This window comes from Perca flavescens, chromosome 13, assembly GCF_004354835.1.
Source record: "Perca flavescens isolate YP-PL-M2 chromosome 13, PFLA_1.0, whole genome shotgun sequence".
Classification (NCBI taxonomy): domain Eukaryota; kingdom Metazoa; phylum Chordata; class Actinopteri; order Perciformes; family Percidae; genus Perca; species Perca flavescens.
The window spans coordinates 35,737,560-35,763,347 of record NC_041343.1 but is presented as its reverse complement, the minus strand read 5'-3'; the positions used below and the strand labels follow the sequence as shown (position 1 = coordinate 35,763,347).

The following is a 25,788-nucleotide window of genomic DNA, read 5'->3' as shown; positions in this document are numbered from 1 at the left end:
TGTTAGATAATTTCCTCTCTAACTGGGAGGTTTTATAAAGAATATGTTTAGATCATTTCCTCCCTAACTGGGAGGTTTTATAAAGAATATGTTAGATCATTTCCTCTCTAACTGGGAGGTTTATATAGAATATGTTAGATCATTTCCTCTCTAACTGGGAGGTTTTATGAAGAATATGTTAGATAATTTCCTCTCTAACTAGGAGGTTTTATAAAGAATATGTTAGATCATTTCCTCTCTAACTGGGAGGTTTTATAAAGAATATGTTAGATCATTTCCTCTCTAACTGGGAGGTTTTATAAAGAATATGTTAGATCATCTCCTCTCTAACTGGGAGGTTTTATAAAGAATATGTTAGATAATTTCCTCTCTAACTGGGAGGTTTTATAAAGAATATGTTAGATCATTTCCTCTAACTGGGAGGTTTTATAAAGAATATGTTAGATCATATCCTCTCTAACTGGGAGGTTTTATAAAGAATATGTTTAGATCATCTCCTCTCTAACTGGGAGGTTTTATAAAGCATATGTTGGATCATTTCCTCTCTAACTGGGAGGTTTTATAAAGAATATGTTGGATCATTTCCTCTCTAACTGGGAGGTTTTATAAAAAATATGTTTAGATCATTTCCTCTCTAACTGGGAGGTTTTATAAAGAATATGTTTAGATAATTTCCTCTCTAACTGGGAGGTTTTATAAAGAATGTTAGATAATTTCCTCTCTAACTGGGAGGTTTTATAAAGAATATGTTTAGATCATTTCCTCTCTAACTGGGAGGTTTTATAAAGAATATGTTAGATCATTTCCTCTCTAACTGGGAGGTTTTATAAAGAATATGTTAGATCATTTCCTCTCTAACTAGGAGGTTTTATAAAGACTATGTTAGATCATTTCCTCTCTAATTGGGAGGTTTTATAAAGAATATGTTAGATCATTTCCTCTCTAACTGGGAGGTTTTATAAAGAATATGTTAGATAATTTCCTCTCTAACTGGGAGGTTTTATAAAGAATATGTTAGATCATTTCTTCTCTAACTGGGAGGTTTTATAAAGAATATGTTAGATAATTTCCTCTCTAACTGGGAGGTTTTATAAAGAATATGTTAGATCATTTCCTCTCTAACTGGGAGGTTTTATATAGAATATGTTAGATCATCTCCTCTCTAACTGGGAGGTTGGTTTTATAAAGAATATGTTAGATCATTTCCTCTAACTGGGAGGTTTTATAAAGAATATGTTAGATCATTTCCTCTCTAACTGGGAGGTTTTATAAAAAATATGTTTAGATCATTTCCTCTCTAACTGGGAGGTTTTATAAAGAATATGTTTAGATAATTTCCTCTCTAACTGGGAGGTTTTATAAAGAATATGTTTAGATAATTTCCTCTCTAACTGGGATGTTTTATAAAGAATATGTTAGATCATTTCCTCTCTAACTGGGAGGTTTTATAAAAAATATGTTTAGATCATTTCCTCTCTAACTGGGAGGTTTTATAAAGAATATGTTTAGATCATTTCCTCTCTAACTGGGAGGTTTTATAAAGAATATGTTAGATCATTTCCTCTCTAACTGGGAGGTTGGTTTTAAAAAGAATATGTTAGATCATTTCCTCTCTAACTGGGAGGTTTTATAAAGAATATGTTAGATAATTTCCTCTCTAACTGGGAGGTTTTATAAAGAAAATGTTAGATAATTTCCTCTCTAACTGGGAGGTTTTATAAAGAATATGTTTAGATCATTTCCTCCCTAACTGGGAGGTTTTATAAAGAATATGTTAGATCATTTCCTCTCTAACTGGGAGGTTTATATAGAATATGTTAGATCATTTCCTCTCTAACTGGGAGGTTTTATGAAGAATATGTTAGATAATTTCCTCTCTAACTAGGAGGTTTTATAAAGAATATGTTAGATCATTTCCTCTCTAACTGGGAGGTTTTATAAAGAATATGTTAGATCATTTCCTCTCTAACTGGGAGGTTTTATAAATAATATGTTTAGATCATTTCCTCTCTAACTGGGAGGTTTTATGAAGAATATGTTAGATCATTTCCTCTCTAACTGGGAGGTTTTATAAAGAATATGTTAGATAATTTCCTCTCTAACTGGGAGGTTTTATATAGAATATGTTAGATAATTTCCTCTCTAACTGGGAGGTTTTGGGACTGATTGGTGGGATTGTTGTACACACAGAGATACACTGGTAAGAGCCAATGAGGTTTAACCATATATCAGCTAATTTAAATAGCTCAGACAGACAGACAGGCAGGCAAGCAGACAGACAGACCGACAGGCAGACAGACAGACAGACAGACAGAAAGAAAGAAAGAAAGAAAGAAAGAAAGAAAGAAAGACAGACAGGCAGGCAGGCAAGCAGACAGATAGACAGACAGACAGACAGACAGACAGACGGTCAGGCAGGCAGGCAGATAGACAGTCAGGCAGGTACTCAGTGAGACTGCATTCAGGATGATGCCAGAGACCGCCATCCCACTCAGGAACCTATATAGTCTCCATCAACAGAAGAACATTTCCAGGATAACAACAACTTCTGTAAATATGTTTAGATCATTTCCTCTCTAACTGGGAGGTTTTATAAAGAATATGTTTAGATCATTTCCTCTCTAACTGGGAGGTTTTATAAAGAATATGTTAGATCATTTCCTCTCTAACTGGGAGGTTTATATAGAATATGTTAGATCATTTCCTCTCTAACTGGGAGGTTTTATAAAGAATATGTTAGATCATTTCCTCTCTAACTGGGAGGTTTTATAAAGAATATGTTAGATCATTTCCTCTCTAACTGGGAGGTTTTATAAAGAATATGTCAGATCATTTCCTCTCTAACTGGGAGGTTTTATAAAGAATATGTTAGATCATCTCCTCTCTAACTGGGAGGTTTTATAAAGCATATGTTAGATCATTTCCTCTCTAACTGGGAGGTTTTATAAAGAATATGTTAGATCATTTCCTCTCTAACTGGGAGGTTTTATAAAGAATATGTTTAGATCATTTCCTCCCTAACTGGGAGGTTTTATAAAGAATATGTTAGATCATTTCCTCTCTAACTGGGAGGTTTTATGAAGAATATGTTAGATAATTTCCTCTCTAACTAGGAGGTTTTATAAAGAATATGTTAGATCATTTCCTCTCTAACTGGGAGGTTTTATAAAGAATATGTTAGATCATTTCCTCTCTAACTGGGAGGTTTTATAAAGAATATGTTAGATCATCTCCTCTCTAACTGGGAGGTTTTATAAAGAATTTGTTAGATAATTTCCTCTCTAACTGGGAGGTTTTATATAGAATATGTTAGATCATTTCCTCTCTAACTGGGAGGTTTTATATAGAATATGTTAGATAATTTCCTCTCTAACTGGGAGGTTTTGGGACTGATTGGTGGGATTGTTGTACACACAGAGATACACTGGTAAGAGCCAATGAGGTTTAACCATATATCAGCTAATTTAAATAGCTCAGACAGACAGACAGGCAGGCAAGCAGACAGACAGACCGACAGGCAGACAGACAGACAGACAGACAGACAGAAAGAAAGAAAGAAAGAAAGAAAGAAAGAAAGACAGACAGGCAGGCAGGCAAGCAGACAGATAGACAGACAGACAGACAGACAGACGGTCAGGCAGGCAGGCAGATAGACAGTCAGGCAGGTACTCAGTGAGACTGCATTCAGGATGATGCCAGAGACCGCCATCCCACTCAGGAACCTAAAGATGCAGTAGGCGGTGTATGACGGGGAGAGGGCGGAGCTACAACCCAGAATGCCCAGCTGTAGGTACGACCAAATTAGGATAGACCGCCTCCCAAACCTGAGAGACAGACAGACAGAGAGGGAGAGACAAACAGAGAGACAAATAGAGAGACAGACAGAGAGATTTTATTTATTCTTTCAGGACAATGCACATTTACACGTAAAAAATGCCAGATTGCAGCCGAAGGGCTAATTTCCATCTGTAGTCCATTAAGAGAGACAGAGAGAGAGAGAGAGAGAGAGAGAGAGACAGACAGAGAGAGAAAGACAGAGAGAGAGAGAGAGACAGACAGACAGAGAGAGAGACAGACAGACAGACAGACAGAGAGAGAGAGAGACAGACAGACAGACAGACAGACAGAGAGAGACAGACAGATTCTGATTGGTTGATTTTAGTGTACACCTACAACATGTTGCTAAGGCCAGGGGACGACAGATAACTGGTTGTTAAGGCCAGGGGATGTGTAATAACGACAGTTTGGAGGGTAAATAGGACATACAGAGAACCTCAAAGTCCCATATATATATATATATATATATATATATATATATATATATAGATATAGATATATATATGTCACCTCTTTCCTGCAAATCTCACTATTTGAAACTGCCTCTAAAAACGGGCGAATCCCAACGAAGCTCATAGTTGGGGTCAACTTGGTGGCTGTACCTTAACTGGCTCTGGTCTGTACGTTTGTCACGCCCCAAAATGTACATACAGACCACTGGTCTGAGACCAGCTGGTGTCTGAATGTAGCTTGCGTAGATGTCAGACACTAGTTTAGCTGCGCTGCTCTGTGTACTTCCACTGGAATCACAAAGAAGAAAGCTTTTCAAAGATATTGAAAATGAACCACGGTTGTAAGTGTTCCAGGCTGTACAGGGAATGCTGACACTTTTCACATTTCATCGCGAGCTGCCGCTTGTGGTCAGCCGTAGTTGGTGGTTCAGTTACCCCAGAAAAGGTGACTGTGCGTTGGGTACAGAGCACTGCGAGCTGAGTGCTGTTGGGCATGTTGAGTCTTTGCTTCTCAGCTTTGCTTGTTGTAAACCAACCAATCAGCGCGCAGCTCATCTAAATATTCATGAGGGTTAAGGTTAGGGGTTAGGGGAAAGAGACCGAAAAGAGATACAACAAAAATATTTATTAATTTAATGATTAAATAAGGTTATGTCTACAAACTTACCTCAGTTATTACTTGTCTCCTGATAGTTATACTACAACACTTACTTTAAAAAAAAAGTTAAATTAAAAATATTTGTGTTGTATCTCTTTTCGGTGTTGTAATTTGTAGACGTCCCTAATCACTCGTCTTACTGCAGCAACAACAACAGCAGAGATCAGACGCCAGCAGGCAAGTGTTATTTACATAAACTTCTGGTGTACTTACAAACTTTACAATCCATCGTTTTATGAGTACATAACCTATTTGTACTACTGTAGACGTTTGGTATCATTTCGGGCATTATTAGTGGGGTCATTTACCAGATACAAACGTGGGTCCATTAGCCCCTGCGCTAAGCTATTCAGCTGCTAACGCTACTCTACGCTAACTCTCACAATGTTCGACCCAGGTGAAAAAAGCTTCTGGGGGGGTGTTTGGCTCGAGGTCATGGTGCAAAGGACCCTAGGGTGAAATTACTCCGAAACATCACTTTAAGGAACAGTGTGAAATACCCTATAAAATCATTCTATCACCCCTTTAAACTCATGTATAATCATGGGTCTTTCTTAAATATAATGACCTGAAGGGAACTGAATGTATGAACAAGATGCAACTAGAACATAAACATGCTCATAAACATGTCGCTCCACTTCTGGTTCAAACTTCCCATATTTCATCGTGGTTAAATGTCTGTCTCACCTGTCTGAAAGGCTGCTGTGATTAAATGTCTATCTCACCTGTCTCACCTGTCTGAAAGGCTGCCGTGGTTAAATGTCTGTCTCACTTGTCTCACCTATCTGAAAGGCCACCATAGTTAAATGTCTGTCTCACCTGTCTGAAAGGCTGCTGTGGTTAAATGTCTGTCTCACCTGTCTGAAAGGCTGCTGTGATTAAATGTCTGTCTCACCTGTCCTAAAGGCCACCGTGGTTAAATGTCTGTCTCACCTGTCTGAAAGGCTGCTGTGGTAAAATGTCTGTCTCACCTGTCTGAAAGGCTGCTGTGGTTAAATGTCTGTCTCACCTGTCTGAAAGGCTGCTGTGGTAAAATGTCTGTCTCACCTGTCTGAAAGGCTGCTGTGGTTAAATGTCTGTCTCACCTGTCTGAAAGGCTGCTGTGATTAAATGTCTGTCTCACCTGTCTGAAAGGCTGCTGTGATTAAATGTCTGTCTCACCTGTCCTAAAGGCCACCGTGGTTAAATGTCTGTCTCACCTGTCTCACCTGTCCTAAAGGCCACCGTGGTAAAATGTCTGTCTCACCTGTCTGAAAGGCCACCATAGTTAAATGTCTGTCTCACCTGTCTGAAAGGCCACCATAGTTAAATGTCTGTCTCACCTGTCTGAAAGGCTGCTGTGGTTAAATGTCTGTCTCACCTGTCCTAAAGGCCACCGTGGTAAAATGTCTGTCTCACCTGTCTGAAAGGCTGCTATGGTAAAATGTCTGTCTCACCTGTCTGAAAGGCTGCTGTGATTAAATGTCTGTCTCACCTGTCTGAAAGGCTGCTGTGATTAAATGTCTGTCTCACCTGTCCTAAAGGCCACCGTGGTTAAATGTCTGTCTCACCTGTCCTAAAGGCCACCGTGGTAAAATGTCTGTCTCACCTGTCTGAAAGGCCACCATAGTTAAATGTCTGTCTCACCTGTCTGAAAGGCTGCTGTGGTTAAATGTCTGTCTCACCTGTCTCACCTGTCCTAAAGGCCACCGTGGTTAAATGTCTGTCTCACCTGTCTGAAAGGCTGCTGTGGTAAAATGTCTGTCTCACCTGTCTGAAAGGCTGCTGTGATTAAATGTCTGTCTCACCTGTCCTAAAGGCCACCGTGGTAAAATGTCTGTCTCACCTGTCTGAAAGGCCACCATAGTTAAATGTCTGTCTCACCTGTCTGAAAGGCTGCTGTGGTTAAATGTCTGTCTCACCTGTCTGAAAGGCTGCTGTGGTTAAATGTCTGTCTCACCTGTCTCACCTGTCCTAAAGGCCACCGTGGTTAAATGTCTGTCTCACCTGTCCTAAAGGCCACCGTGGTTAAATGTCTGTCTCACCTGTCTGAAAGGCTGCTGTGGTTAAATGTCTGTCTCACCTGTCTGAAAGGCTGCTGTGATTAAATGTCTGTCTCACCTGTCCTAAAGGCCACCGTGGTTAAATGTCTGTCTCACCTGTCTCACCTGTCCTAAAGGCCACCGTGGTAAAATGTCTGTCTCACCTGTCTGAAAGGCTGCTGTGGTTAAATGTCTGTCTCACCTGTCTGAAAGGCTGCTGTGGTTAAATGTCTGTCTCACCTGTCTCACCTGTCTGAAAGGCCACCGTGGTTAAATGTCAGTCTCACCTGTCTGAAAGGCCACCGTGGTTAAATGTCTGTCTCACCTGTCTGAAAGGCCACCGTGGTTAAATGTCTGTCTCACCTGTCTCACCTGTCTGAAAGGCCACTGTGGTTAAATGTCTGTCTCACCTGTCTGAAAGGCCACCGTGGTTAAATGTCTGTCTCACCTGTCTGAAAGGCCGCCGTGGTTAAATGTCTGTCTCACCTGTCTGAAAGGCTACCGTGGTTAAATGTCTGTCTCACCTGTCTGAAAGGCCGCCATGGTTAAATGTCTGTCTCACCTGTCTGAAAGGCCGCCGTGGTTAAATGTCTGTCTCACCTGTCTCACCTGTCTGAAAGGCCACCGTGGTTAAATGTCTGTCTCACCTGTCTGAAAGGCCACTGTGGTTAAATGTCTGTCTCACCTGTCTGAAAGGCCGCCGTGGTTAAATGTCTGTCTCACCTGTCTGAAAGGCCACTGTGGTTAAATGTCTGTCTCACCTGTCTGAAAGGCCACTGTGGTTAAATGTCTGTCTCGCCTGTCTGAAAGGCCACTGTGGTTAAATGTCTCTCACCTGTCTCACCTGTCTGAAAGGCCACCGTGGTTAAATGTCTGTCTCACCTGTCTGAAAGGCCACCGTGGTTAAATGTCAGTCTCACCTGTCTGAAAGGCCACCGTGGTTAAATGTCTGTCTCACCTGTCTGAAAGGCAACCGTGGTTAAATGTCTGTCTCACCTGTCTCACCTGTCTGAAAGGCCAGTGTGGTTAAATGTCTGTCTCACCTGTCTGAAAGGCCACCGTGGTTAAATGTCTGTCTCACCTGTCTGAAAGGCCGCCGTGGTTAAATGTCTGTCTCACCTGTCTGAAAGGCCGCCGTGGTTAAATGTCTGTCTCACCTGTCTCACCTGTCTGAAAGGCTACCGTGGTTTAATGTCTGTCTCACCTGTCTGAAAGGCCGCCGTGGTTAAATGTCTGTCTCACCTGTCTGAAAGGCCGCCGTGGTTAAATGTCTGTCTCACCTGTCTCACCTGTCTCACCTGTCTGAAAGGCTGCTGTGGTTAAATGTCTGTCTCACCTGTCTGAAAGGCCACCGTGGTTAAATGTCTGTCTCACCTGTCTGAAAGGCCGCCGTGGTTAAATGTCTGTCTCACCTGTCTGAAAGGCTGCTGTGATTAAATGTCTGTCTCACCTGTCTGAAAGGCTGCTGTGATTAAATGTCTGTCTCACCTGTCCTAAAGGCCACCGTGGTTAAATGTCTGTCTCACCTGTCCTAAAGGCCACCGTGGTAAAATGTCTGTCTCACCTGTCTGAAAGGCCACCATAGTTAAATGTCTGTCTCACCTGTCTGAAAGGCTGCTGTGGTTAAATGTCTGTCTCACCTGTCTCACCTGTCCTAACCTGGCCACCGTGGTTAAATGTCTGTCTCACCTGTCTGAAAGGCTGCTGTGGTAAAATGTCTGTCTCACCTGTCTGAAAGGCTGCTGTGATTAAATGTCTGTCTCACCTGTCCTAAAAGGCTGCTGTGGTAAAATGTCTGTCTCACCTGTCTGAAAGGCCACCATAGTTAAATGTCTGTCTCACCTGTCTGAAAGGCTGCTGTGGTTAAATGTCTGTCTCACCTGTCTGAAAGGCTGCTGTGGTTAAATGTCTGTCTCACCTGTCTCACCTGTCCTAAAGGCCACCGTGGTTAAATGTCTGTCTCACCTGTCCTAAAGGCCACCGTGGTTAAATGTCTGTCTCACCTGTCTGAAAGGCTGCTGTGGTTAAATGTCTGTCTCACCTGTCTGAAAGGCTGCTGTGATTAAATGTCTGTCTCACCTGTCCTAAAGGCCACCGTGGTTAAATGTCTGTCTCACCTGTCTCACCTGTCCTAAAGGCCACCGTGGTAAAATGTCTGTCTCACCTGTCTGAAAGGCTGCTGTGGTTAAATGTCTGTCTCACCTGTCTGAAAGGCTGCTGTGGTTAAATGTCTGTCTCACCTGTCTCACCTGTCTGAAAGGCCACCGTGGTTAAATGTCAGTCTCACCTGTCTGAAAGGCCACCGTGGTTAAATGTCTGTCTCACCTGTCTGAAAGGCCACCGTGGTTAAATGTCTGTCTCACCTGTCTCACCTGTCTGAAAGGCCACTGTGGTTAAATGTCTGTCTCACCTGTCTGAAAGGCCACCGTGGTTAAATGTCTGTCTCACCTGTCTGAAAGGCCGCCGTGGTTAAATGTCTGTCTCACCTGTCTGAAAGGCTACCGTGGTTAAATGTCTGTCTCACCTGTCTGAAAGGCCGCCATGGTTAAATGTCTGTCTCACCTGTCTGAAAGGCCGCCGTGGTTAAATGTCTGTCTCACCTGTCTCACCTGTCTGAAAGGCCACCGTGGTTAAATGTCTGTCTCACCTGTCTGAAAGGCCACTGTGGTTAAATGTCTGTCTCACCTGTCTGAAGGCCGCCGTGGTTAAATGTCTGTCTCACCTGTCTGAAAGGCCACTGTGGTTAAATGTCTGTCTCACCTGTCTGAAAGGCCACTGTGGTTAAATGTCTGTCTCGCCTGTCTGAAAGGCCACTGTGGTTAAATGTCTCTCACCTGTCTGAAAGGCCACCTGTCTGTCTGAAAGGCCACCGTGGTTAAATGTCTGTCTCACCTGTCTGAAAGGCCACCGTGGTTAAATGTCAGTCTCACCTGTCTGAAAGGCCACCGTGGTTAAATGTCTGTCTCACCTGTCTGAAAGGCAACCGTGGTTAAATGTCTGTCTCACCTGTCTCACCTGTCTGAAAGGCCAGTGTGGTTAAATGTCTGTCTCACCTGTCTGAAAGGCCACCGTGGTTAAATGTCTGTCTCACCTGTCTGAAAGGCCGCCGTGGTTAAATGTCTGTCTCACCTGTCTGAAAGGCCGCCGTGGTTAAATGTCTGTCTCACCTGTCTCACCTGTCTGAAAGGCTACCGTGGTTTAATGTCTGTCTCACCTGTCTGAAAGGCCGCCGTGGTTAAATGTCTGTCTCACCTGTCTGAAAGGCCGCCGTGGTTAAATGTCTGTCTCACCTGTCTCACCTGTCTCACCTGTCTGAAAGGCCACTGTGGTTAAATGTCTGTCTCACCTGTCTGAAAGGCCACCGTGGTTAAATGTCTGTCTCACCTGTCTGAAAGGCCGCCGTGGTTAAATGTCTGTCTCACCTGTCTGAAAGGACACCGTGGTTAAATGTCTGTCTCACCTGTCTGAAAGGCCACCGTGGTTAAATGTCTGTCTCACCTGTCTGAAAGGCCACTGTGGTTAAATGTCTGTCTCACCTGTCTGAAAGGCCACTGTGGTTAAATGTCTGTCTCACCTGTCTGAAAGGCCACTGTGGTTAAATGTCTGTCTCACCTGTCTGAAAGGCCACTGTGGTTAAATGTCTGTCTCACCTGTCTGAAAGGCCACCGTGGTTAAATGTCTGTCTCACCTGTCTGAAAGGCCACTGTGGTTAAATGTCTGTCTCGCCTGTCTGAAAGGCCACTGTGGTTAAATGTCTCTCACCTGTCTCACCTGTCTGAAAGGCCACCGTGGTTAAATGTCTGTCTCACCTGTCTGAAAGGCCACCGTGGTTAAATGTCAGTCTCACCTGTCTGAAAGGCCACCGTGGTTAAATGTCAGTCTCACCTGTCTGAAAGGCCACCGTGGTTAAATGTCTGTCTCACCTGTCTGAAAGGCCACTGTGGTTAAATGTCTGTCTCACCTGTCTGAAAGGCCACTGTGGTTAAATGTCTGTCTCACCTGTCTGAAAGGCCACTGTGGTTAAATGTCTGTCTCACCTGTCTGAAAGGCCACTGTGGTTAAATGTCTGTCTCACCTGTCTGAAAGGCCACCGTGGTTAAATGTCTGTCTCACCTGTCTGAAAGGCCACCGTGGTTAAATGTCTGTCTCACCTGTCTGAAAGGCCACTGTGGTTAAATGTCTGTCTCACCTGTCTGAAAGGCCACTGTGGTTAAATGTCTGTCTCACCTGTCTGAAAGGCCACTGTGGTTAAATGTCTGTCTCACCTGTCTGAAAGGCCACTGTGGTTAAATGTCTGTCTCACCTGTCTGAAAGGCCACCGTGGTTAAATGTCTGTCTCACCTGTCTGAAAGGCCGCTGTGGTTAAATGTCTGTCTCACCTGTCTGAAAGGCCACTGTGGTTAAATGTCTGTCTCGCCTGTCTGAAAGGCCACTGTGGTTAAATGTCTTTCTCACCTGTCTCACCTGTCTGAAAGGCCACCGTGGTTAAATGTCTGTCTCACCTGTCTGAAAGGCCACCGTGGTTAAATGTCTGTCTCACCTGTCTCACCTGTCTGAAAGGCCACTGTGGTTAAATGTCTGTCTCACCTGTCTGAAAGGCCACCGTGGTTAAATGTCTGTCTCACCTGTCTGAAAGGCCACCGTGGTTAAATGTCTGTCTCACCTGTCTCACCTGTCTCACCTGTCTGAAAGGCCACTGTGGTTAAATGTCTGTCTCACCTGTCTGAAAGGCCACCGTGGTTAAATGTCTGTCTCACCTGTCTGAAAGGCCGCCGTGGTTAAATGTCTGTCTCACCTGTCTGAAAGGCCGCCGTGGTTAAATGTCTGTCTCACCTGTCTGAAAGGCCACTGTGGTTAAATGTCTGTCTCACCTGTCTGAAAGGCCACTGTGGTTAAATGTCTGTCTCACCTGTCTGAAAGGCCACTGTGGTTAAATGTCTGTCTCACCTGTCTGAAAGGCCACTGTGGTTAAATGTCTGTCTCACCTGTCTGAAAGGCCACTGTGGTTAAATGTCTGTCTCACCTGTCTGAAAGGCCACTGTGGTTAAATGTCTGTCTCACCTGTCTGAAAGGCCACTGTGGTTAAATGTCTGTCTCACCTGTCTGAAAGGCCGCTGTGGTTAAATGTCTGTCTCACCTGTCTGAAAGGCCACTGTGGTTAAATGTCTGTCTCGCCTGTCTGAAAGGCCGCCGTGGTTAAATGTCTGTCTCACCTGTCTGAAAGGCCACTGTGGTTAAATGTCTGTCTCACCTGTCTGAAAGGCCACTGTGGTTAAATGTCTGTCTCACCTGTCTGAAAGGCCACTGTGGTTAAATGTCTGTCTCACCTGTCTGAAAGGCCACTGTGGTTAAATGTCTGTCTCACCTGTCTGAAAGGCCACTGTGGTTAAATGTCTGTCTCACCTGTCTGAAAGGCCACCGTGGTTAAATGTCTGTCTCACCTGTCTGAAAGGCCACCGTGGTTAAATGTCTGTCTCACCTGTCTGAAAGGCCGCTGTGGTTAAATGTCTGTCTCACCTGTCTGAAAGGCCACTGTGGTTAAATGTCTGTCTCGCCTGTCTGAAAGGCCACTGTGGTTAAATGTCTTTCTCACCTGTCTCACCTGTCTGAAAGGCCACCGTGGTTAAATGTCTGTCTCACCTGTCTGAAAGGCCACCGTGGTTAAATGTCTGTCTCACCTGTCTCACCTGTCTGAAAGGCCACCGTGGTTAAATGTCTGTTTCACCTGTCTCACCTGTCTGAAAGGCCACTGTGGTTAAATGTCTGTCTCACCTGTCTGAAAGGCCACCGTGGTTAAATGTCTGTCTCACCTGTCTGAAAGGCCGCCGTGGTTAAATGTCTGTCTCACCTGTCTGAAAGGCCGCCGTGGTTAAATGTCTGTCTCACCTGTCTGAAAGGCCACTGTGGTTAAATGTCTGTCTCACCTGTCTGAAAGGCCACTGTGGTTAAATGTCTGTCTCGCCTGTCTGAAAGGCCACTGTGGTTAAATGTCTCTCACCTGTCTCACCTGTCTGAAAGGCCACCGTGGTTAAATGTCTGTCTCACCTGTCTCACCTGTCTCACCTGTCTGAAAGGCCACCGTGGTTAAATGTCTGTCTCACCTGTCTGAAAGGCCACCGTGGTTAAATGTCTGTCTCACCTGTCTGAAAGGCCACTGTGGTTAAATGTCTGTCTCACCTGTCTGAAAGGCCACCGTGGTTAAATGTCTGTCTCACCTGTCTGAAAGGCCGCCGTGGTTAAATGTCTTTCTCACCTGTCTCACCTGTCTGAAAGGCCACCGTGGTTAAATGTCTGTCTCACCTGTCTGAAAGGCCGCCGTAGATGATGGCGCCGGTTAAAACTCCGCCCATATAGATGCTCTGAATCATCTGTTTCAGAGGACGCAGAGAACACACCAGCTCCCACTGAGAGACAGACAGGGAGAGAGACAGGTTCAGAGAGACAGACAGGGAGAGAGACAGACAGTCACTACAACCTCGTAAAGGATTGCAGGTTTGTTGTGGTTACCTCGGAGACGGTGGTGGCGAGGAACTCGGAGCTCTCGAAAGTCCATCCGTCCAAACAGCCCTCCGTCTGCAGCTCGCTACCGTTAGCTGAGCCGTTAGAAGCTAACAGCTGCCACTGAGGCTCCACATACCTGAACAACAACCAGCCAAACAGGAAGTGAGTCACGGGGAGTTTAATCATCAACACGATGCTGATCAGTGGCTAGCAGATCAGACTGTGGTGGTACTGGGCAGCTTCCAGTATGAATGTGATCAGATCAGACTGTGGTTGTACTGGGCAGCTTCCAGTATGAATGTGATCAGATCAGACTGTGGTTGTACTGGGCAGCTTCCAGTATGAATGTGTAACTGTGTGAATGTGATCAGGGCGTTCCTGCAAAAGAGAGGCTGCCTCGCAGTGAATCTTCTCTGAATAAATAAAGGTTAAAAAAAAATCAACACGATGCAACGCAGAGAGGACAGCACCGTTTACCTCCTGCAGCGGTCCAGTCTAGTTCCTGAAGAGTCCAGAGGGATGAACGCTTTCAGGAGCTGCTTCTCATCCACCTGCAACAACCAATCAGGTTCATCCATCTTAAAGACCAATCAGGTTCATCCATCATACAGACCAATCAGGTTAATGTGTTTTTTACAGTAAGGACGTAAACTTTGGACTCAATGTGCAAGGACATTAAATATGACAGGTTACCTGGTAGAGAGACAGGTTGTGGAGGCTGTGATTGGCCGACAGGCTGTAGAGGCTGTGATTGGCCGGCAGGCGGCAGTGGTGGGCAGGGATTCCTGAGACAAAGTTGTTGAGCAGGTTCTGACTGGCCATCAACAGACCTGGTAAACTGATCAGGGTCACGTGGAGCCACTGGTACCTACCGAACCCGCCCACCTGGGGAGGGGGGACATGTATCAGACACCTGCTCAGGGAGGGAGGGGGGGCACATGGTTTAATGGGGGAATGAGAGTGGGAAACACCAGAGCAGGGGGAATAAGAGGGGGCAACACCAGAGCAGGGGGAATGAGAGGGGGAGATACCAGAGCAGGGGGAATGAGAGGGGGAAACACCATAGCAGGGGGAATGAGAGGAGGAAATGTAGCAGAAGATATTCCTTTTTTAAACCAAAACGTAGCAGTGGAGATGAAAGATGCCATTTTGTGATCCAGTATTACATTTTAAATAAAACATCATTGATAACTCCTGGTTTACTTGGACAGGTACATGAGAGTAATCAGAGTACATGAGAGCAATCAGAGTACACAAGAGAGTAATCAGAGTAGTTGAGTAACGTGTCTCACCTCCTCCAGCAGGTCAGCGAAGCCCATCTTCTCTCTTCAGTCTGATTGTTTTTATGTTGTTTTGATATTTTTCTTCTAAAACTTACACATATTAAATATTAATACAGTCTTTTTTGTTAGCTCCTCCTCCGATGTGCCGGTCCATCAACAGGTGATCAGTCATTAATAACATGTATTATTAATAATATTTATTAATAATAATATATATTATTAATAATTTCCATCAGAAAAAACCTGAGAACAAAAGAAATTATAAAAAATAATTACATTAGAATGAATGAATGTCGACTCACTCCAGAAACTTTAAAACTATTCCAAAATCTAAAACTATTCCAAACTCTAAACTATTACAAAACCTAAAACTATTCCAAACTCTAAACTATTACAAAACCTAAAACTATTCCAAACTCTAAACTATTACAAAACCTAAAACTATTCCAAACTATAAAACTATTCCAAACTCTAAACTATTCCAAACTCTAAACTATTCCAAACTCTAAACTATTCCAAAATCTAAAACTATTACAAAATCTAAAACTATTACAAAATCTAAAACTATTACACACTCTAAAACTATTCCAAAATCTAAAACTATTACAAAATATAAAACTATTACAAAATATAAAACTATTCCAAACTCTAAACTATTCCAAACTCTAAACTATTACAAAATATAAAACTATTACAAAATCTGAAACTATTACAAACTCTAAACTATTACAAAATATAAAAGTATTCCAGACTCTAAAACTATTCCAAACTCTAAACTATTACAAAATCTAAAACTATTCCAAACTCTAAACTATTACAAAATCTAAAACTATTCCAAACTCTAAACTATTACAAAATATAAAACTATTACAAAATATAAAACTATTACAAACTCTAAACTATTACAAAATATAAAACTATTACAAAATCTAAAACTATTCCAAACTCTAAACTATTACAAAATATAAAACTATTACAAACTCTAAACTATTCCAAACTCTAAACTATTACAAAATCTAAAACTATTCCAGACTCTAAAACTATTCCAAACTCTAAACTATTACAAAATCTAAAACTATTCCAAACTCTAAACTATTACAAAATCTAAAACTATTCCAAACTCTAAACTATTACAAAATATAAAACTATTACAAAATCTAAAACTATTACAAAATATAAAACTATTACAAAATCTAAACTATTACAAAATCTAAAACTATTACAAACTATAAAACTATTACAAACTCTAAACTATTACAAACTCTAAACTATTACAAACTCTAAACTATTACAAAATCTAAAACTATTACAAAATCTAAAACTATTCCAAACTATTCCAAACTCTAAACTATTCCAAACTATTACAAACTCTAAACTATTACAAAATCTAAAACTATTACAAAATCTAAAACTATTACAAAATCTAAAACTATTACAAACTCTAAAACTATTACAAACTCTAAAACTATTACAAAATCTAAAACTATTCCAAACTATTCCAAACTCTAAACTATTACAAAATCTAAAACTATTACAAAATTTAAAACTATTACAAAATCTAAAACTTTTACAAAATCTAAAACTATTCCAAACTCTAAACTATTACATAATATAAAACTATTCCAAACTCTAAAACTATTACAAAATCTAAAACTATTACAAAATCTAAAACTATTACAAACTATTCCAAACTCTAAACTATTACAAAATCTAAAACTATTACAAAATTTAAAACGATTACAAAATCTAAAACTTTTACAAAATCTAAAACTATTCCAAACTCTAAACTATTACATAATATAAAACTATTACAAACTCTAAAACTATTACAAACTCTAAAACTATTACAAAATCTAAAACTATTACAAAATCTAAAACTATTACAAACTATTCCAAACTCTAAACTATTCCAAACTATAAAACTATTACAAAATCTAAAACTATTACAAACTCTAAACTATTACAAACTCTAAATTATTAACTATTACAAACTATAAAACTATTACAAATTCTAAAACTATTACAAACTCTATAACTATTACAAACTCTATAACTATACTAAACTGGCTGTCCTGCTGTGCCAGTATATATAGTTATAGTAGTATATTATAATACAGACGTACTGGTCTTCCTGCTGTACCAGTATATTAAGTTATAGTAGTATATTATAATACAGAAGTGCTGGAGGTTTAACTGGCCGTCTTGCTGTACCAGTATATATAGTTATAGTAGTATATTATAATACAGACGTGCTGGTCTTCCTGCTGTACCAGTATATTAAGTTATAGTAGTATATTATAATACAGAAGTGCTGGAGGTTTAACTGGCCGTCTTGCTGTACCAGTATATATAGTTATAGTAGTATATTATAATACAGACGTGCTGGTCTTCCTGCTGTACCAGTATATTAAGTTATAGTAGTATATTATAATACAGAAGTGCTGGAGGTTTAACTGGCCGTCTTGCTGTGCCAGTAGATATAGTTATAGTAGTATATTAGTAATAAAGACGTGCTGGTCTTCCTGCTGTGCCAGTAGATATAGTTATAGTAGTATATTAGTAATAAAGACGTGCTGGTCTTCCTGCTGTGCCAGTAGATATAGTTATAGTAGTATATTAGTAATAAAGACGTGCTGGTCTTCTAGATATAGTTATAGTAGTATATAAGTAATACAGAAGTGCTGGAGCAGTGGTTAGAAAGTGAACTGTAGAAAGGTGAAATGTTTGAATGGAGTCTGGTGAGAGTTCTTAAAGGATTACAGTAGCTGAATGAAACAGAACAAACAGGATTTTCTCTGTAAAATGTTAGGGTTAGAAAGTCTACTTACAGTCAGACGGATGGACACGTGGACGGAGAGATGGATGGACGGAGAGATGGATGGACGGAGAGAGATGCACTAGTGGAGAAACAAAAGTGTGGAGCAGCAGAAAACAGATGACTGAATGTAGCTAAGTGGTTGAGAGACACTGAAACATAACTGACCCTCTGCTTTTCTTGGCTTAACAATCTTGTTTTCAGTTAATGGTTGAGCTTAATCTCTCTCATTCTCCCCCTCTCTCTCATTCTCCCCCTCCCTCTCTCCTTTTTTCTCTGTCAACTCTGAGTGGCTTTATCAGCATGCATATTGACCCAGTATTGTTGAAGCGCCGAGTACAACAGGGAAACCTACACATGTGCCTACAGGTTCAGGATGCAGACTGTAGAACAGCTGATGGAAATCAGCAACAACTCTGTCTCTCTCTCTTTGATATTGAAGATCAATTAAATCATTCAGTCTTTCCTCTTTGAGTCATTTTATATACAAATGTATCACTGATCAGCTTGGTGACTCGTTATAAACTCTGTTAACCTCGTCAGACGGCGTGCAGAGTTGGTGACTCGTTATAAACTCGGCCCCAGTTTGTTTTCGTGTCCTCGCTCCTCGCTGAGTCGCTTCACTTTTTCTCTCCCGGAGAGATTCAAACAACAAACGACTCAGCAGGTTTCAGACCAGACGATGAACACACACACACACACACACACACACACACACACACACATATATAGACATATACACACACGCACATGCACACACACAGACACACATCTGCAGAACTATTAATACTATGATAAATATATTTAAGACAGTGATCTGCTGTCGCTCCTCTTCAAAATGTTCGTGATGATCAATAATCAATCCTCAGGTCAAGGTCTTACGTTTTATTGGGTTATTCGTGTCGGTCTGTCTGTCTGTCTGTCTGTCTGTCTGTCTGTCTGTGTGTCTGTGTGTGTGTCTGTGTGTGTGCGTGTGTGTTCATCGTGACTCAACATGTTTCCGTGTCAAACATCTTGTTTAACAGTTTAAATGTTAAAGATTAACTGAAGAGTTAAACAGACGCTAACTGACCTGCACACCTTTTCTTTTTCATTCACATCTGCACACCTATAGAAAGTGTTTGTTCAGATATCATTCACAGCGTGATTTATACATTTCATTCAGAAAAAACATGGAGGATTCATGTCTGACGCTTGTTACACACAGGGCCTGTAGCGTCTCATTTAGAGGGGAACTGCACCCTCTTCCCCCGTGGTCCCAAACCCACCAAACTCCATGTAAATAATCACTAATTTATCATCGCAAAACACACCAAACTCCATGTAAATAATCACTAATTTATCATCGCAAAACACACCAAACTCCATGTAAATAATCACTAATTTATCATCGTAAAACACACCAAACTCCATGTAAATAATCACTACTTCATTCAAAGGTGAAAAGAAACAAAATTAAACTATGGAACGGTGTGAGAACATGAAAGTTGAGACTGTGAATATAAGAAGTTTTCTTTTCTGCTCCATCAACCCTTGTAAGCCATCTGTTAAAAACGTTAACAGCTAAATCAGTGACTGAGTCGTGTGTTGAAGAGAAGAAACAAACGGTCTGAAAGGTCACTGAAAGTTACGTTTTCACACGGGACACTTACGGCCCCCGGGTCAAAGTCCTGCTGGTTTTGAGCCGACACCCTTTAAAGGGGTGATAGAATGCAAAACTGATTTTACCTTGTCATAGTTGAATAATGACAGTTTAGTGGGTAACTAGGACATACATAGAACCTCTAAATCCCATTGACACCTCTTTTCTCTGCAAATCTCACTATTTGAAACTGCCTCTGAAAATGGGCGAATCTCAACGAGCCCCATAGCTGACGTCAACTATTGCGGCTCCTCCTCATTTGGCTCTAGTCTCTCTCTTTGTCACGCCTCAACATTTACATAGACTACACAACTGACCTGAGATCAGTTAGTCTTCTGAATCTAGGTCGTGCAGATCTTAGAAATTGTATACATGGTTCATCTGCTACTTTACCGTTAAATTCACTTCTGAGACTTTTTTATGCGAGAAATCAACTATGTAAAGCTCAAATATGGGTCGTTTTACTAAAAATGTCTAATTGCAAATTCTGTCCGACTGTGTGTCGGACTTCAGCGCCGGTGCTGCCTGTGTTGCTGCCTCGCCGCCCGGCCTGCCTTCCTTCACAGAGCCCGGCCTGCTGTGAGGTACTCGGAGCTCCGTCACGACTTCATACTCCATACCTGCGCAAAGTCACCGTTTTGCGCTCATGGACCACTAAATGCCGCTGCTCTGACAGAGCTCCAGGGCCTGCAGCTCCCCTCTTGCTGCTAGCTGTATGTGAGTGAAAGCGCGGTCAGCGAGCTTGAATTATGACCCAGAATGAAGCTAACTAGCTGCTATCTGTACACATAGGATTGAAGGGACAGTCGCAGCTAACAAAACCCTTACAGCTCACAAATATTCATTAACTTGAAATCGGACACCGTTGTTAGCTTTATAAGACATTTAGGTAGATGTTGTATAAGTGGCGTGACATTGTGTGTAACGTGGTAAGAGATTGCTGGTGTAACAAGCTCGCTGACCGCGCTCTCTCACACGGGCCATTTAGCAGGAAGAGGGGAGCTGCAGGCCCTGGAGCTCTGTCAGGGCGGCGGTGTTTGGTAGTAGTCCATTAGTCCAAACGGAGACATAGCGCGGGTATGAGGTGCTGTGGGCTGCCGGAGCTCAATCAGCTCACAGCAGGCCGGGGTCTGTGGAGGAAGGCCGGGCGGCGAGGCAGCAACACCGCCGCTGAACTCCGACACCGTCTTACCAAATTTGCAATTAGACATACATTTTCATAAAACTGAACAAAACACAGGGATGGATAAGGGCCAATAAAATATCCACCAGGCCATGTTCAGCCCAACCACTGTTACAGACCCCATTAGGAGACCTTAAGGAACAGTGTGAAATGCCCTATATAATCATTCTATCACCCCTTTAACATGATAAATGCCCTATATAATCATTCTATCACCCCTTTAACATGATAAATACCCTATATAATCATTCTATCACCCCTTTAACATGATAAATGCCCTATATAATCATTCTATCACCCCTTTAACATGATAAATACCCTATATAATCATTCTATCACCCCTTTAACATGATAAATACCCTATATAATCATTCTATCACCCCTTTAACATGATAAATACCCTATATAATCATTCTATCACCCCTTTAACGTGATAAATACTCTATATAATCATTCTATCACCCCTTTAACATGATAAATACCCTATATAATCATTCTATCACCCCTTTAACATGATAAATACCCTATATAATCATTCTATCACCCCTTTAACATGATAAATACCCTATATAATCATTCTATCACCCCTTTAACGTGATAAATACTCTATATAATCATTCTATCACCCCTTTAACATGATAAATACCCTATATAATCATTCTATCACCCCTTTAACATGATAAATACCCTATATAATCATTCTATCACCCCTTTAACGTGATAAATACCCTATATAATCATTCTATCACCCCTTTAACGTGATAAATACCCTATATAATCATTCTATCACCCCTTTAACGTGATAAATACCCTATATAATCATTCTATCACCCCTTTAACGTGATAAATACCCTATATAATCATTCTATCACCCCTTTAACGTGATAAATACCCTATATAATCATTCTATCACCCCTTTAACATGATAAATACCCTATATAATCATTCTATCACCCCTTTAACACGATAAATACCCTATATAATCATTCTATACTCATTCTATCACCCCTTTAACACGATAAATACCCTATATAATCATTCTATACTCATTCTATCACCCCTTTAACGTGATAAATACCCTATATAATCATTCTATCACCCCTTTAACACGATAAATACCCTATATAATCATTCTATACTCATTCTATCACCCCTTTAACGTGATAAATACCCTATATAATCATTCTACCACCCCTTTAACGTGATAAATACCCTATATAATCATTCTATCACCCCTTTAACGTGATAAATACCCTATATAATCATTCTATCACCCCTTTAACGTGATAAATACCCTATATAATCATTCTATCACCCCTTTAACATGATAAATACCCTATATAATCATTCTATCACCCCTTTAACGTGATAAATACCCTATATAATCATTCTATCACCCCTTTAACATGATAAATACCCTATATAATCATTCTATCACCCCTTTAACGTGATAAATACTCTATATAATCATTCTATCACCCCTTTAACATGATAAATACCCTATATAATCATTCTATCACCCCTTTAACATGATAAATACCCTATATAATCATTCTATCACCCCTTTAACATGATAAATACCCTATATAATCATTCTATCACCCCTTTAACGTGATAAATACCCTATATAATCATTCTATCACCCCTTTAACGTGATAAATACCCTATATAATCATTCTATCACCCCTTTAACGTGATAAATACCCTATATAATCATTCTATCACCCCTTTAACATGATAAATACCCTATATAATCATTCTATCACCCCTTTAACGTGATAAATACCCTATATAATCATTCTATCACCCCTTTAACATGATAAATACCCTATATAATCATTCTATCACACCTTTAAGGCCTGTTGGTTTGAGCAGACACCCTTTAAGGCCCAGACACTCCAAGCTGACGGTCTAGTCTGCGTATTTTTTTGGGAACAACCGATTCATCGGATTGGCTGTTCAGCTGGAAACAAGAGTGAGGGAAACAAAGACTGTGACAGGCACACCAAAGGCTTGTTTCATTTTTCATCTCACCTGATCAATCCACTACACATAAGAGCTGTCAAAACTGGTCAAAGATCATGTTTGAATGTTCCTTCTAAATCACGTTTGAACTATTGGAAAAACTATTTTTTGCACATTATGACCATAAGATGGCAACCGTACTACAACAACATACACATAACCACTTGTGTAGGTGTATTAATTCCAACAATAACATGTCTTTTAAAGATCTCTACATACCTGCAAATTACAAAATAAACTAACGTTAATAAACTAATATCTAATAAATCTCAATCATTCCCAATCTTACAGAGACGGAGAGTGTAGGTGTATGTAAGGAGATAACATAGACACAGGCTAATTACTGATCACTAACATGCTAGTTAACATTAGTAATTACTGATCACTAACATGCTAGTTAACATTAGTAATTACTGATCACTAACATGCTAGTTAACATTAGTAATTACTGATCACTAACATGCTAGTTAACATTAGTAATTATTGATCACTAACATGCTAGTTAACATTAGTAATTACTGATCACTAACATGCTAGTTAACATTAGTAATTACTGATCACTAACATGCTAGTTAACATTAGTAATTATTGATCACTAACATGCTAGTTAACATTAGTAATTACTGATCACTAACATGCTAATTAACATTAGTAATTACTGATCACTAACATGCTAGTTAACATTAGTAATTACTGATCACTAACATGCTAGTTAACATTAGTAATTACTGATCACTAACATGCTAATTAACATTAGTAATTACTGATCACTAACATGCTAGTTAACATTAGTAATTACTGATCACTAACATGCTAGTTAACATTAGTAATTACTGATCACTAACATGCTAATTAACATTAGTAATTACTGATCACTAACATGCTAATTAACATTAGTAATTATTGATCACTAACATGCTAGTTAACATTAGTAATTACTGATCACTAACATGCTAGTTAACATTAGTAATTATTGATCACTAACATGCTAGTTAACATTAGTAATTAAACCTAAACAGCTAATGGAAGTCCAAACTGCCTGTGAGCTTCTCCTGTACTATACGGTAATTCCTCTACTGTGTGACAGTAAGTCTCGTGGTTATGACCCAATCGTTAGCCTATTGTTATTAAAGCGTCTGCTACGGAGCCATAACGTGAGCTACAAGGTGATGGAGCCTTTTATACATTGTCGTGTTTCTTTAGAAATAAACAACGTTCAAATAGAGTCTTTAAACGCTTCAGATGTAAAGTTATTCACTGTCAAAGTGACGTCAAAATGAATGGGAGTCAATGGGATGCTAACAGGAGGTGATGGCTTGGTAGCATCAGAATGAATGGGAGTCAATGGGATGCTAACGGGAGGTGATGGTTGGTAGCATCAGAATGGATGGGAGTCAATGGGATGCTAACGGGAGGTGATGGTTGGTAGCATCAGAATGGATGGGAGTCAATGGGATGCTAACGGGAGGTGATGGTTGGTAGCATCAGAATGAATGGGAGTCAATGGGATGCTAACGGGAGGTGATGGTTGGTAGCATCAGAATGAATGGGAGTCAATGGGATGCTAACGGGAGGTGATGGTTGGTAGCATCAGAATGGATGGGAGTCAATGGGATGCTAACGGGAGGTGATGGTTGGTAGCATCAGAATGGCTCCACAGGAGGTTTGAGTTCTGAAGAGAGGGTTACCCCCGTTTACTCTCAACTAGTAAAGTGTAACGTACATGTTGATGTTGAAGAATACAGTCTTGCATGCACAGACCCTCCTCCACAGAGCTGTGGAGGAGGGTCTGTCTAGTCCACACAGCTTTCCACAGACAGACAGACAGACAGACAGATAGATAGATAGACAGATAGTCTAGCAAGCTGTTGACAGAGACAGATAGTCTAGCTAGCTGTTAGACAGACAGACAGACAGATAGACAGACAGACAGTCTAGCTAGCGGTTAGACAGACAGACAGACAGACAGACAGACAGTCTAGCTAGCTGTCTGGATTCACCCTGCAGAGATCTGAGGAGCAGTTAACCATAGTCCTCACAAATCCACCGGAGGTTAGAACCCCGACACAGAGACAGAGGAAGGGGACGGACATCTGGAGGAAAGACTCCTATCTTTAAGGATGTAGACTAAAGAAGACCAGACTTCTTGTAATTCTTTGTAGATAAAACTAACGTAATTTAATGGGGAAGTTTAGTATGCTGCTTTAGATCGCTGTAAAACTCAGATTATTTTAATACTGTTTAGCTGTTAGGATGTTAAAACCTTTCAAAATAAGAGCATGAGCAGCATGTAGAACGGCACAACGGGACAAAACTAAGTATGAATAAAACAAATAGACATTTTCCCACGAAGAGTCTTAATTTAATAATGAGTCCATGTCTGGGATTGTTACTAAAACCACTGATTAAGTTTGGTGTCTCGTCGGAGGGAAATAAAATCTCACAAACGGAGCATTTCAGTCAGTCTGAGTTTCTTTATTCCAGCTGAGAAAACAAATGTAACTGTGTGAGCATGAAAGCACCGTGGTGTGTTCACTTACACCCTCAAAGTCAGGATAAACCAGCCTTACAGTTCTTCTTCCCTCTGAGAGGATGATGAGACTGAAGTATAAATATCAAACTAATTCAAGTACACACACACACACACACACACACACACACACACACACACACACACACACACACACACACACACACACACACACACACACACACACACACACACACACACACACACACACACACACACACACACACACATTGTATCTACAAAAATATAAAATATACAGGAAGAGAGAACTGGAGTTCTGCATTAAAATCAGTCAAAAATTCATCAAGAAAAACATTTACAAAGTAACAGGGTGGTCCAATCAGACGAGCCGAGCTGTGATTGGTCTACAGCGTGGGGACGAGCCGAGCTGTGATTGGTCTACAGCGTGGGGACGAGCCGAGCTGTGATTGGTCTACAGCGTGGGGACGAGCCGAGCTGTGATTGGTCTACAGCGTGGAGAGTAGGTCTCGGACCTGCGGGAGGAAACAGATCACAACGCTCTGACAAACATCCAAAATAACATCAGTAGAATATGTAAGACATGTCAGGTTAAAGTCCCCTAAATAATAATAATAATAACAATAATAATAATAATAATAATAATAATAACATCAGTAGAATATGTAAGACATGTCAGGTTAAAGTCCCCTAAATAATAATAATAATAATAATAATAATAATAATAATAATAATAATAACATCAGTAGAATATGTAAGACATGTCAGGTTAAAGTCCCCTAAATAATAATAATAATAACAATAATAATAATAATAATAATAATAATAATAATAACATCAGTAGAATATGTAAGACATGTCA

The 25,788-nt window shown here is 40.7% G+C and overlaps 2 protein-coding genes across 3 annotated transcripts in view; both read right to left on the bottom strand.

Annotated features, from left to right (window-relative positions):
* Positions 1-14,788, bottom strand: part of oatx (organic anion transporter X) — a 34,417-nt gene extending 19,629 nt beyond the window's left edge. Inside the window, exons 1-6 of the mRNA XM_028596094.1 lie at positions 14,762-14,788; positions 14,163-14,354; positions 13,947-14,020; positions 13,476-13,605; positions 13,269-13,372; positions 3,670-3,824 (exon numbers count right to left, since the gene is read on the bottom strand). Coding sequence (XP_028451895.1) covers positions 3,670-3,824; positions 13,269-13,372; positions 13,476-13,605; positions 13,947-14,020; positions 14,163-14,354; positions 14,762-14,788 — 682 coding nt within the window. The remainder of the gene's footprint in view (positions 1-3,669; positions 3,825-13,268; positions 13,373-13,475; positions 13,606-13,946; positions 14,021-14,162; positions 14,355-14,761) is intronic.
* A 10,358-nt stretch (positions 14,789-25,146) lies between these two features.
* zgc:110540 (deoxynucleoside kinase) overlaps positions 25,147-25,788 on the bottom strand; it is a 10,333-nt gene continuing 9,691 nt past the window's right edge. For both annotated transcript variants that reach the window (XM_028595561.1, XM_028595562.1), the window contains one exon: positions 25,147-25,441. In XM_028595561.1, coding sequence (XP_028451362.1) covers positions 25,415-25,441 — 27 coding nt within the window. In that variant the 3' untranslated portion in view covers positions 25,147-25,414. The remainder of the gene's footprint in view (positions 25,442-25,788) is intronic.